Here is a 15,218-nt window from a genome sequence, read left to right on the forward strand (position 1 = left end):
TCTCATTCTGCCTCTTCTGTTCATCAAGACTGTTTCATCATACTCTTAATATTTCATTTTGCAAAATCAGTCCATTTTCAACCTATGTTTGAGCTAGCAATTGAATTTATTGATGCAAAAACTCAACATCGAAATTCCTGATATATGATGGTGTACAAATGCTTTTGTTTATCGTTGACGAAATGCAAAATTCTTTCTTATTTCTCATGTCGTTTCTGTAAGAAAATGTTTGTGTATGATGATACTCAAAATGGACTTCTAGTAGAAATAATTTGGTTTAAATAAAACGATATTGTTTTAATGAAATAGAATATTTTCGACGCAGAAATGATTTATGGCATAATAATGTTAGAAATTTGATGCATTTGTATATAACACAAATAGGCAATATTTCTTCTTTTAATATCTTCTTTTTAACCTGTCAGACGATATTTGGGTTCAAACCATGTAATTATCAAGATCAATCGTCTGTAAGGTCCACAGAGTAAAATGTTCTAATAATAGCAGTGAAAAATGCATGTGACTGGATCTTATAAAATGTTGCAGGTCGAGAAGACTTCTTAAAAACAGACTTTTATTTCTTGAGACAAACAAACATTTAATACATTATAAAATATCACACCGACACAGACTCCGAACACAAGTGAAAAAAGAAAATCTGAATCTATGTCTAAGCATGATCTATGCATCTAAGTATCTACCGTACGAGTGCTTCCGCTCTTATATATATAGTGAAACACATTTGCATAAATAATTGGAAGCATCATTTCACTTCATTTGATAACTCGTTGCGAATGAGGTTCGAATCATCAACAGTTTGTGTACACACATTCGGATATAAAGAAAATATGAAACGAGCATCCTGTTTTTGCTGACATAACCCAATGGTCCTGAACTTTCCCCTAAACGCCCACCTCGTTCTTCAGGGCCCAAACTCGGACACTTTCGGCCGCATCGCTAAAATGTAGGAGACGTGGAAATTCGCGACAACCCACGATTAAGCACTCTGTGGGGGTGCCGAAGTGATTGATTCGTTGTTTTTTTATGCCATTCTGCCGAAGCTAGGAACAGAGGGGTATGAAAGACAGTAAATACGGACATAAAACATTTATCAGTAAAGAAAACTATAAGTTCAATCAAATACCGCAATTTTTTACTATATTTTATTATTTTACAATAAGCCAGTCCTTTTTAAGTAATTTGTGCACACGATATAAAGAATTTCTAATTTTTTTCGGAAAAAATTCTGGAAGAGTCTTTTTTTATCCTCCTATGTTTGTTTATTTTTATTGATATTGATTATTTAAAATTTTTCCAAAAATGTCTAGATATATATATATACATAATATACATTCATAAATGCACACAAATATATCGTTACAAAAAATTTTCTACAACAAAATACCGTCGATCATTCATAATAACGCAACGCATTTAATCTCTATAGTTCAGCAGCTTTCTTGCTGTCTAATCCTCCAGTTTCTCTACGTGTCGGCGACTCCGACTACTCTCACACACCACTTCTTCTGACGATACACACGACTTCCTTGCAGCTTCAGAGTGCCTGTCTTTTATAGTTCCGGGGGTCGCGGCTAGAATCTTCCAGACCAATCAGGATGTATCTATGTGTATCTCGGTTCCTACTGGATAGATCGTGAAACTTCTCGAACTTTCTAGTATGATCCATTTTGTTGCCAAACTCGCCAAATTCATCGCCAAGTCGCCAAATTCCCACCAAGTTCTGAGTTCATTGACGCGCAGCTCGCACAGGACAAATCGTACATCCTGTCTTTCTTACGATGACACTATTCGTGCCGGGTAGCAAAATTACAGATTTGTAACAATATATACATATATATGAAAGCTATATTATATAATAATGAATTTTTATATTTATCTTGCTAGGTTTATTACTTTATTAAACCAAATACGCTAGAAATTGTAAGATTACCGATTTGCACGTCATATTACGTTTTATTATCACCATATTTTAAAGAAAATACTGATTCTTGAATAGAGTTCATATCAATTGAAAATGTAATTTCTAAATAAAGTGAAATATGATGCATTCATTTTTTTAATTAGTGTATAGTATATAAAATAAAATTCTTCTCTAATTTACTTTTTTTTTCACTATTTTTTACCTTCTTCAAATAAAATCTTCTAAATGAAATGTAACAGTATATATGTGCGCGCGCGCGTGTGTGTGTGTGTGCGCGTGCGCGTGCGCGTGCGTGTGTGTGTTTATATCATATTTTATAGAGTTCTGAACCAAAATGTTGAAGTTTGTTCTTTATTTTAGCTGCGAACTTGCAGAAATACCGTCAGCATTTTGTGAAATAAAAGTTCCATAATTTTAGTTATTAAAATTATATTTCTGAATAAGAAATAGAAAAAAAAATATGAAAAAATCAATTGATTGTTCGATAAGGAATTGCAAAAACTAACAAATTAAACATATATGTTTAATATTACATATTTAATTATCTTTTAATACAATGATAACCTTTCGCATTAAAGTAGCAAGCAACTATTTACATTTTAAATTTAAAATTTCTTTTAAAATATAAAAATCTTTTATGGAAAAAAGTAATTTTAGAAAAATTAAAAATCGATTAAATATGAAATGTTTGTGGAAAATGAAAACTGTAAACTAAATTGATGTTCTTATAAAGAGTAAGGAGATATTTATAAATCATTTATACATTTAAATGCATCTATATGTCAATGGATTTTAATACACTGAGTAAGTTGGTTTGAAAAATGACGCGGAAAATTTATCATTCATAGTGAATTTAAAATAATTTTGTTTTTATCATTAAACACAGTTTCATACGTGATAAATAAGTAATAAATTTCTTCAGAAAATTTTTTAAAGAGATTCGAATCTCTAGCTTGAAATATTGAAGGTGATAATGTTTTATGTTCGATTAGTATATCCTATTTTATTTCTTAAATTTTTTTTTCCTAATTATATAGCATCTATAAAGCACATAAATAAAAAAAAAAATGTACTTAATCGCTTCGAAATGCAGATGAATGTAAATTTAGCAACTAACAACAAAATAAATAAATTAAAAAAAAATTAAAAAAAAAAAAAACCTTCCCTCAAACAGCAAATGACAACCACAGGGTGTCCTATTAGTGTGAAAAACTGGACGGGCATTTCAATTATAGCTCAGCATGTGTCCCCCTCCAGTTATTGCTCTGAAAGAAGGAAAGATTCCATTCTGTTTTCTCAGATGAAAAGGTTTTCTTAGTTTTGAGGCTCTGGAATTTTCACTTTAGACGCTGTCAAGCAGTCAAAAGAAAGAAAGTATTTTACAGGCAGCGAAACATTTATAATTTGCATGAGTGTTCATTATGTAAAATTACATTCTATCGACTATAATTGGAATAAATTAGTAATAACTAAGCGAAAGCAATGCTTTAGAAACACTAAAATTTGGCATGTTTCTGCGGATGTATAGTTTGAAGAATGCTTACTTCTTTCATTTCAAGAATTGCAGTTAAAATAATATATTTTATATTAATTATCAATTCATACATCCAAACATACTCTGAATCTCGAAAGCATCGCAAAAAAACACATGAAATGTTTTCTATTTTTTCGGATATTGTGTAAGAATTCAAGGTTTTTTTCTTTCAAAATACAGGTAATATGTTCATCTTAAACTCCAATATATTAGTAACTGTTTGCTTAAACAGTTATGTAAACTGCAGAATCATCTAATTATTGTATTATTCTAATTGTTCTAGTTTATAACATAGCTAACTATGAACATAAATAAAATTCACGATATTTTCATTCTCTGTTACTCAAAATGAAAAGTGTTAATCAATTTATACGCTGAACATTGAATTAATCGGTTTTTTTTTTCCAATCTTAGTACTGTTAGGTGAGAATTTTGCGCTTTATAATTTTTTTTCCCTCTATGGTAAAAAGTTTATCCATTCATACAAAAAGTTAAAAAAAATATTCAAGACACATAAGCATTATATTTATGTGAATTATTCCATGTCTGAGAAATTTATATAAAAATATAAATTAAAACTTGGTAATAATTATTAATAAGTGAATTAAAAGTGGCTTATATTTAGAGGAAACTTATTTATTAATATTCTTAAATAGATAATAAAGAGCTAGAATACTTTGATGATATAATGTTTTCACTTCTATCGTGAGTAAAACTTAAATTTTAGTGTACAGACTTTGAAATGAATTACAAATTACAAAAATTCATAAAATTTCTCAGAAGTTAGAAAACTTATTTTCTATAAGACTTTCTGGGTACTAAACATTTCTGCAAGCATTTTTTTTTAAATTTTAGAACATTAATTGGCCTTTCAAGTGGAGAGCATTTCATCAAGAAAACACATAGAAGTAATCCTACTGGAGAAACATATACAACAAGAAAACTGAAAATAAGCAAGCTTCAAAGTACTTAAAATTCAAGTGAGTTTAATGAATTTTATAACATTCAAAAATATAATAATTATAGTAAATATATGTTAATAAAGTATATAACAACGGTTACAAATAATGATAAAACTTTGTAAGGAGTAATTGAATTTTATATGCATTTTAAAGGTGAAAAAGGGAAAAAGAGTTAATCTACTAAAACAATATTTTGGGAATAAAGGCAACGGCACAAAACAGACAGGAAAAAAAGTCTTATAAACTTACAAAAAGTTGCATAGCGAGCTTTAGAAGAAAAATTCTTAGTCTTCCAATATGAATATTAAAAATATGAACCATTCTACATTTGATTATTAAAATATTATTTCAGAAACCAAGGTTATTAGTGTACATTTTTCCTAGAAACAATTCATATAATTGTATGTATAAATTCAAAACTAAATATTTTTATAGACCAATTCACAAGAAATAAATTTAAAAAACACACGACGTTTTCCTAAATTTAAATCGCAAACTAGTCAATCAACGCACGACTTTTTAAGTTATGTTTATGATCGATTCCCAAAGATCATAGCATTATCACTAGTTGATAAAAAAAATTCGTTACACTTTTTGATCTTACGTCATGACACTTTGCTGTTTAAAACATTATGAAATAATAGTTCTTTTCATTTGGAACTATTATGAAATAATAGTTCCAAAATTTAGTGATCTGCATAACAAATGTTTCCGTGAAATCTAGGGAAGAGGGAGAAATATAAAAACGATTAAGATGACCAATGAAAGGAGTTATATATCCGATCGCTTCTTTTTACAGTCGATACACTTAAAGAAACTGATCAAAAATTAAACACTTTAATAGAATGATTTGAAATATGTCATGATGTTCATATTGGAATATGTCATGATGTTCATATTGGAATATGTCATGATGTTCATATTGGAATATGTCATGATGTTCATATTGGAATATGTCATGATGTTCATATTGGAATATGTCATGATGTTCATATTGGAATATGTCACTACGTTCAAACTTGGATTCTCATTTTTCCCATTTGTAATTTATATCATGCTCTTCATTGTTACCTGAAATGAAAGTTTCATTATCCCCTCTTTAGTGCTCATTTCACATGTTTTTTATTATTATTTTTTTATTTTGCATTAATAGTCATCAGAATGCTTCAGATCCCGGATGTAAAATCATTAATCTTTTGCCTGTGCCGGCTTAAACGCTATTATCTAAAGTGTCCACCGTTATCAAAAAAATGCAAGGCTTTAAAATTGACATGAAAATTTTAAAATTAGAACATGAAATTTATTTTCAAAAGAATACAAAATGCAAGATGACGAAAACTTCTTCGATAATTTAAAAAAACCCAATTGATTTCATGATGGAAGATAGAAATGTTCTCCTCCTTCCACCTGATATGCAACTTGAAGGCAGATTTTTAAGAGCCTTTAGAATAGCCAATCTTTGGAATGGAACCGATGAAGAACTCACCATCTACATAACTAACTATTGGGAGTAAAACAGTAGTGAATTGTACAATCAAAAAAGTATTCGGGTACTGATCTTTATTCCGCAATTAATTATTGTTCAATAAAAAAATGTAAATGCCTGTCATAGTGGAAATAAGTTCTGGGTAAGTGTATGAAATATTTTTCATGTAAAGACTAGTCTCCAAATTCAGATTTACACTAACTCAATTTTCTCAAGTAGCAATACCCACTTTCGAATAAATACCTGAATACTCAAAGTTAAAATATTTCAAATGTGCATAACATTTTGTATTTTAAGCTAACGTTTAATGAATTCAAAGTAACTGTGAATTTCAATTCCTAACTTTCAATGAAAGTTATTGTTTTTTAAATATATTTCAAGATATAATGAATCTTTGAAAATAACTCTTATTATGAATTAAAATATTTAACAAGCTGAACAAAAGTAATGTATTTTTAAAAATATAAAAGAATACTTTATATTTGTAACTCATTTTGAAATTCACAAGTTAAAAATGTTTGAAAAGAAATTAATAAAATGTTGATATTAATTAAAGAAGCAGGACGTAAAACATCACTAATCCAAATTTTATTCATTTCCTCCAAATGTTTTTAAGAATATATATCAATTACCAAAGGATTTCAGAACAATAAAATATTCGCATTTTTTTATCTCAACTTTGCAAAAAAATTATCTGATAAGAACAAAAAACTGTTAAAATGGAATAGAAAACAAAGCCTTTCTTTCAAAGTTCCTTTAGATTATTATTTTTCATTTTTAAATGAATGCTAGAGTGCGGAATCGATGCCTGTAACAGATTCTACTACGATTAAATTTCAAGCAGAATTTCGTTTGGGGCATATGAAAGCCGATTGATTTGTGAGATTTTTAATTAATTAAAAAAGCACTAAAGCAAAATTCTATACGAAGTGCAAAATTTATACACCTTGAAAAAAATTAAAATCTTAATTTAATAAATTACAAAAGCAACTCCTTAAGTTCGGATTATGCAGTATCATAATGCAAGAAATAACATAACGGATTTTGCAGGAGATAACATTTGGAAACGCTTTGGTAATTTTTTATGTTATACACTTTATTGTAGAATGGGTTAAAATTTTTAAAAAATCTTTAAAATAATTTGAAATATTGTGTGGTGATAACTTGAATATGCAAAACAACACCTGAATTTTATTTTTGTTTCAATTAGAAAGATGTGTTTCAGAAAGTAATCATATGTCTTTTATTTTCTGCAGATCCAAACATTTTAAAATTAAACTTGTTTCAGTAATATTAGTAACTAAGTATATTCCAAATTATGGACTATTTTAAACAATGGGCCTAGAAAGCAATTATTTATCTGCAATTAAATTTACAAATAAAAGTATGGATTTGGTATTCTTAATTACTACCATTCATTGTTAATTAAGGGCAAATGTAAAAAACTTAAAATTTTAGATTATCATATTAGGGAGATTAGCATACAAATCAAAAATAAAAATTTGAATAAACAAAAGCATTAATAGAGTGACAATTTGCTACTTTAATATATGTTGAAACCACTCCTAAACCTTTTCTTGGTATATCTCCGGCTATTTTCAGCTGATTTGTCTAAGATTCTATATTCAGGTATTTCTTATTAAGCATAATCACTTAAAAGCCCGAAAACCAAGGATTGCAGTTAGAAAATTGGATGGTTATGCAAATATAAATGTATAATAGTTAGGGTTTGACAGTTTTTCAAACCCGGTTTTAAAAAACCGGTTTTTTAAGTAAATTTGTCACATTCGAAAAATGGTTTATAAAGTAAGAAAACCGGTTTTCCTAAACGCCTGAATATTCCAATTTTTCAAAAAAAAAAAAAAAAAAAAAAAAAATTGGTGGGAATTGATTTGTCTAGCAGCTGGGGGCTTAAAGCGATGAGATGCGAATTTATTATCAAGTGTAAGTATATTTGAATTTCTGTTAAATGAACTAAAAAAATTGAACACTGAAATAAGTTTCAAATTATTATATGCTTTAGAAGAACGAATTCAAGAAAGTAGAATTAGCGACTCTTTTGCTGTATTTGCACACTTCTAGTTCAGCGGAGAAAGCTAGTGTACTTTCTTTAGATTCAAAAACCGAAATTATTAAATTATCTGGAAAGATATTCTCTAGATTATTTCCAAATTCTTATGTGGAAACAGATTCTGATGAAGAGCAAATCTTAGAAACTATTTGCCAGAGTAATGCTTTTTTAAAAGAAGCCATGGAAAAATCAATTCATAAGTTTCTTGAAGAATCTGAAGAATAACTTGCTAATACAAAGACACTGAAAGCTGAATTTTCATTATTTGAGGCAACGAATAAAAGAACAAAAATCTTAAATTTGTTATTTGATGCCATGGAAACTATAAAACCGAGCTCAGTAGTTAATGAACGAGTATTTTCAATTTCAGGCAATATTGTGTCCAAAATTAGACTTAGCTTTAAAATTTAGTCACCGTCTGTCGACATTTTATGTTTTTTAAAATCCTATTTTCTTAGGAGAAATTAAAATTAGTGAAAACAATACAAATATTATTCAAAATTTTTGTTTATGTTTTCGTTATTTTGTGTAAATAATATGTATATGTAATCTTTAATTTCATTGAATTTGATATTGATTTCGTTTTTTGTTATTTTATATAACTTAGAGAAAATATTTTTCCATATTCTATTTTTTTGACAAAAATTCGGAAACCGGTTAAAACCGGTTTTTTTGGAAATATGGAATTCGAAAACCGGTTTTTCAAAAAGTCGGTTTTTGTATAAACCCTAATAATAGTCCTCCGTGCAAATGAAATGTACATATCTTTGAAGAGGTCATATTTCTTTAACTTTTATATATATTATGAGTAATCACATTTGTCCTGATATATTTTTGACGAATATAGCTGTATTTTTTCGGACAGTCGAAAATTCAAGACAAACTGATCAATATTGTTACTGTCCGATTTTTAGGACGGTCTTCAAGGACAATAAATCTAAAATATTATTAAAGAAAAATTTCCACCGGAACGGAGCAATCACTAACTCTAAGCATAATTTTTTTGAACCAAATTCATAATTTTACAGAAAAAAAAATGGATCTGTTTCTAAAGTAATAGAAAATGAAATTAACAAATTGAGTAAGAATGTTTAATTTTTCGTCTTTTAAACAGACAAGTCTATATTAACAGAGACTTGGTAACAATATATATCAAAGTCGCATGTGATTTATTTTTTTAAATATTTAATTTTATTGAGAATTTTATCTATTAGTTTTTCACATTTTTTATTCAAAAGCGTGAAATTGATTATTATGAATAATTTTATTATTAATAAAAACCAATTACAATTTTTTTATTAATTCATTTATTCTTATCAGTTAAAATTTTTCTAATAGTTGGCAATAAGCAGATTTGTCTGAACAAAGAGTAATATTTAAAACCACTTCCCACCTTTTTCAGCATGAAAGCGCCTCTCTTCTTGAAATAACAGGGAAAAAAGATCAGCACAGTTTTAATAGAAAATATTCTGTTATTTTATATTATGTTTATATAAAACTATTCTGTTAACCAATTCTTCCTATTTTTTACTTCAGCTGGACTAATCCAATAGCTTTACTATCTTTAAGGAATCAATAACAAGTCAAAACAATTGATAGGCTTACTTTTCCTGATATAACATCCCAGTTGAAACAAATCTGAATGATTTGAAGCAACTTGGGTCTTAGCGAAGCTTAGACCTGTTTCATCGTGCTCAAAGTACGTTATTCTATGATCTAAGAAAGACTCATCCACAATAGTCGAAATAAAGAAGACCAGTTATTTTTTAAGGATGATTTAATACATGTATTATTAATAGAAGTACGATTTGGTGGGTAAAATATTATGGAAAATGCACTTCAGAATAATACTGAAGTATGCCGAGCCAAATTTTCCAAACCTCTAATGTCTGTTTCATTTCCGAACATTGCGAAGAAACCTTTCTTGTCAAAATCATTTCAAATGAAATATTAAATCACTTAGAATATTACTCACCTCTATGAATTATTTTATGCAACTGACTTGTTATGATTCTGAGTTCAGAATTGGACAAGTCTCCAGTCTGTAAATAAAGGAGAAAATGAGAGGAAAAAACAGTTTCTAAAAATAAATTTTTCAGTATAAAAATTCAAATTTAAAACCAAATCAATAATTAAAAGAATTCATAATTGTTTTAAAACTATCTCTGAATGTAATTAATAATGAAGTATTTATTACAAATATTGAAGCATTTTATGACAGAATTTTCTGCAAGCACATTGTGTTCTCGAAAAATATAACACAAATTTCACATAAGATATTTATGAGAGTTGATAGATATTTTTCTAGTTGATAGAGAGTTGATAATAGTTGAGAAATTTAGCAAGTTCATAAAATAGCAAAGCTTTAATGAATAGTTAACCCAATGAACATTATTTAAAGCAGAAACTACTCCCCTTTAAATAAGTTACCATAGATCAGTAATCAATGATTTCGATCAGAATTTGTATTTCATTTGTTGAAATCAATACATTGAAACTATTCCAAATAAATACACATATTATTCTACCATCTCATCTTATTGTCTTGATTTAATAGAAGTAAGGTCGTTAGACAACTAATGTTATTTTTAAAGAAAAATAATAAATGCGTACCTTATGATTATTACAAAATTTAGCTCAATATTCACAAATAATTGATACAAAAATTAACAAAATTTCATTAGGAAAACGATATTTCTTTATTGTTCCGCTTTAAATAAATTAATTTCAAGGTATATTCCATTGTATATTATATATATAAAATGAAGGAAAAATCAACTGCTTACCTGTAGAAGAACTGATATGCCAACTAAACCTTGATTTTTCTGAAGAGCAATTGCCTCCGATATGTTTTGATAAAGATCACTGTTGTAGCCATAGATCTGCAGCTGTAAGATTTAAAATATTATTTAATCAAAATTATTCTCATATTTTTCCCAGCTTCTTTTATTCTATTTCATCAATAAAGACATTTTTGATGAATTATATGAACTATTTATCAAGCACATAAAAATAAGCAGGCAATAATTTAGTAGCAATTAAAGTAATGGAAAGCCATGTAAATGATTATTTCATTGCGTGTTTCATAAATAATTCACTCTTTTAAACCATTTCTACTTTTCCTTGATAGAAAATTGTGCAAAGTATCCCAAAATATAAACATGAAAATATACAAAGAATCTGAAAATAAAATGATTGCAATAAAACATAAGTAATTTTGAAGTACAGAAGCTTATGGTACATTCAATAAGCTTATTATCGGATATGTAAGAATAAATTTATTTATTAATCGTTTAAAAAAATAATATATTTATTTTACAGAAAAATCAAATAAAAATGTTTAAATAGAAGATATCAATTTCAGAATACCGTATACAATAAATATTCTGGTAATTCCCTTGGTAAAAGCGATATTTTATTTAATTAAAGTATCAGTTTTAATTCCTCATCGTTAAATGTATTTAAATTAATGTAAAATATGATATTATGAAATTTATTATTCCCTTTTATAGCACTGGCCTAAAATAATATTGGTATAATGTGGCACATTATAGTGAAAATGTGTTATAAAGGAACATAACATTTGGCTTCAGAATTTAAGATCTTTTTTACCAGTGTATAACAGAATTTGGATATGTATGTAGCAAATTATTCCTTATTATAGTTGAAGATATAACATTTTCTGTTTTATAAGAAATGAGCGTAATTTTGTTTAATTAAAATTTAAGAGCCAAATAATTTAAAAAACTGGATTTACCTTAATGCTGCCAAATCACCTTCCGCTTTATATCAATGTATTCTTCACGATGTTTAAAACCTGGTGGTAATTTCAAATCAGACCTGGTTTGTCTCACATTTTCCACTGCTGTTTTATATTTTCATAATTTTTATGGAATTTTAGGTTTACAAATTTCAATACTTTTAATTTTACTTAAGCATGTCATGTTGCTTAAAATGGTTGAATAATTACTTTCAGTTTAGTTTAGTTATATTTATGTCTAGTTTTGAAGCCACACGGTATTATTTACTTTTAGGACTTGAAAAGTTTCTAGATGAGATATAAATGTTTGAAAGTTGAATTTACTTCCCTTACATTTCTAACTACAAAATACTTTATTTCAAATATATGAAATAAATTCGTTTAAAGTCATGAAAATAAAATAAATTGGAAAATTGGAAACCGGCCCTACTAATCTAGATCAGATTATGAAATTAAATTTATTCCTAGATACAAACTTCTAAGCAGCATAGATTCCATTATAGCTTCCAAATAAGAAGAATTCTAGGATCTTACTTTCCAGTTAAATGGACGAAATGGATGAAACATAATTTAGCAAAATAGAACATTCAGAATTTTCTCAGCATACTGAATATTTACTAGCCTATTTACCTTTTGCATAGGAGATAAAAGTCTGAATGTCAAAAAGAATTTTTTAATTTAAAGTATATGATATTTGCTTTACTTAAGCTGAATGCTATCAATGAAAATCATGTCTGAGACTAAACAAGTCAGTTTAAGTCGGACTACATGCCCTGAGTTAAGCTAGTAGAGAATTGTTTCTCCCTAAACCGATGTGAAATTCTACATCAGATAGCATTCCAGATATTCATTTTCTCAGACTTGAGAAAGAAACTCAATCCTCACACACAAAAAAAAATGCCAACGGAACAATCATTTCGATGACAGAACGACGAACTTTTCATTTCTATAAATATCAGTAGTCATTGGCAATAAAAAAACCAGATCAATGGATAAGATCCCCTTTCATCTGCTTATTACAGATGTTAAAAATCCTTATCTCCCCTTCACACTCTTGCAGAAAGCCCATTCAATATCGTTAGAGAAAACTTATCAACTTCTGAAACCATCATTTTACTATCACAGCCTGATTAAAAAAAATCTCGTTAAACATTTAAATATCATAATGCTTCTAGATTGCTTTACTTTTGAAAAGATTATTTTTTCCGGGAACTATATATTTGAGAAATAAATATATTCAAACTTATTCAAGCATCAAGAAGACGAAGGAACAAGTTTGAAAAAATTTTTATAACCTGATTTTATAAGAAAAAGTGTGATGTTTTTTACATAATTGTTTAAGAAAGATTTGGATTTGGATTTCTGGCTCAAGATCCTGACACAGAATATGCTGCGTCGAAGAGCTTAATGTTTAAAAAGGACTTTTTTTGTTATCTATATCTATACTTATAATAAAGCTCAATGTGTGTGTGTGTGTGTGTGTGTGTGTGTGTGTTGGCGCTCTACAGGCCAGACCGTTTGACCTACAGCTACCAAATTTGGTACATGTATACCTTGGAGGTTGGGAATGTGCACCTGGGGTTTCTTTTTTCGAATTTTTAATTAGAATTTTAATTATTAATTAAAAACTAACTTTCCCGCCAAAAAAATCTTCCATTTTCCCCACCGCCAACTTTTCCGCCAAAAAAATCTTCCATTATCCCCAGCGCCAAACGAGAACGGCTTCAGTTTTTTTTTTTTCTCCCAACAGTAATGAGGCTAGGGTTAAAAATTCTCGGCGGATTATTTCAATCGGTTCTGTTTATTTTCTTAATGTTTGATGCATTTAAAATTAAACATTGTTAATGAATCAATCTTTCAGATTCCTTCTGAAGTACTTTTGAATTAAAATAAAACAGAATAAAGGAAATTAAAAATTTCTAATCTGCATAGCGTTACCCCAACTGGCGTAGAAAAAATCACGTATTTGCGTTACGTAACCGGCGAAGAAAATTCACGCATGCGCATTCTGTTCTGATTGTTGCCATGACAACGTTATCAATGGATGATTTAAATTATTTTTGGGTTAGTTGCATGCTTTTGTAAGTAAATTGTATTTATGTTAGTTATATATTTTTTGTATATGCTTATAGTTTTAAGTACACCGTTTTTTAAGTAGTTTTTTTAAAACCTGTTTTCAACCGTTTATTTTAAACGATTCATTTTATTTTCTTAGTGTTTGATGCATTTAAATTTAAACATTGTTAATGAATCGATCTGCTCATAATGAATCTAAGAAAATTTTGTTGACCAACTCTTGAGATATTACATAAATTAAAAAAGATATTCTTTAGTGCCCATAAAGTTTAAACGCTGAGTGACTCTATTTTCAGTAATCAGATTATAAAAAAATGCTTTGTTTCAGTAAAAAATATTATTATATTAATTGAAGATAAATTCTTTCCACTTTAATTTAAAGCATAAATTCTACCGTTTTCAACCGTTTATTTTAAACGATTCGTTTTATTTTCTTAGTGTTTGATGCATTTAAATTTAAACATTGTTAATTAATCGATCTGCTCATAATGAATCTAGGAAAATTTTGTTGACCAACTCTTGAGATATTACATAAATTTAAAAAGATATTCTTTAGTGCCCATAAAGTTTAAACGCTGAGTGACTCTATTTTCAGTAATCAGATTATAAAAAAATGCTTTGTTTCAGTAAAAAATATTATTATATTAATTGAAGATAAATTCTTTCCACTTTAATTTAAAGCATAAATTCTACGGGTGCTAACAGAAAATGAGAGAGATACATATTACGTTATGACTGAAGGCCTTTATAATATTATGAATGAATTATATGATAATCAAAATTTGAAGTTTTAAAATATTTTGATGAAGAAGCTATTAAAGTAGAAATTGCATAAAATATTTAATTATTAAAATTTTAACGAACATTAAGATTGGCGAACCGGCTGGTCGCCAAAGGCGGCTAGTACTGAATAATGCAGAAGTTATATTTAATATGTCATTATAAATAAGGATGATATTTGTCAATAGATATTTATCTTGGTTATTTATCAAGAATTACATAAGCCCACTGAACATCAGAAAAATAATTAAATGATATTAATTTCGTGAAACTTCAAAAAAACATTTCGATTCACAGGATTTGTCCTAAATTCGTGCATGCTTTTAAAATTCATAATAAAAGAAGTAATACTCGGAAAAGATTCTGTTTAGGCGAATATGATCAGAGTGTTATTGAAATTTTTCCATGCATTAAAAAAATGATTCCAAAAGTAACCGAAAGCGGGCTCTCACAAGTCAGAATGAGACATTTTATGCAGAGCAGTCATGTAATAAAACACCTAACTGGCAGTGGATTCGTCATTCAATGAAGGCAACATACTTTCGTTATCAAATCAAACATTCGTGCTTCAACGTTTCTTCAGGAATATTGAATCCATTGCGAAAGT

General features: G+C 28.0%; 1 protein-coding gene across 2 annotated transcripts in view; it reads right to left on the reverse strand.

The window, feature by feature from the left end:
* LOC129960469 (carbonic anhydrase-related protein 10-like) overlaps positions 1–15,218 on the reverse strand; it is a 423,345-nt gene that overhangs the window by 90,631 nt on the left and 317,496 nt on the right. For both annotated transcript variants that reach the window (XR_008783594.1, XM_056073927.1), the window contains exons 6-7: positions 10,782–10,883; positions 9,971–10,037 (exon numbers count right to left, since the gene is read on the reverse strand). Coding sequence is in view for 1 of the 2 variants with exons in the window: in XM_056073927.1 (XP_055929902.1) it covers positions 9,971–10,037; positions 10,782–10,883 (169 nt within the window). In the remaining variant the exon portion in view is untranslated. The remainder of the gene's footprint in view (positions 1–9,970; positions 10,038–10,781; positions 10,884–15,218) is intronic.

This window comes from Argiope bruennichi, chromosome X2 (genome assembly GCF_947563725.1).
Source record: "Argiope bruennichi chromosome X2, qqArgBrue1.1, whole genome shotgun sequence".
Taxonomy (NCBI): Eukaryota; Metazoa; Arthropoda; class Arachnida; order Araneae; family Araneidae; genus Argiope; species Argiope bruennichi.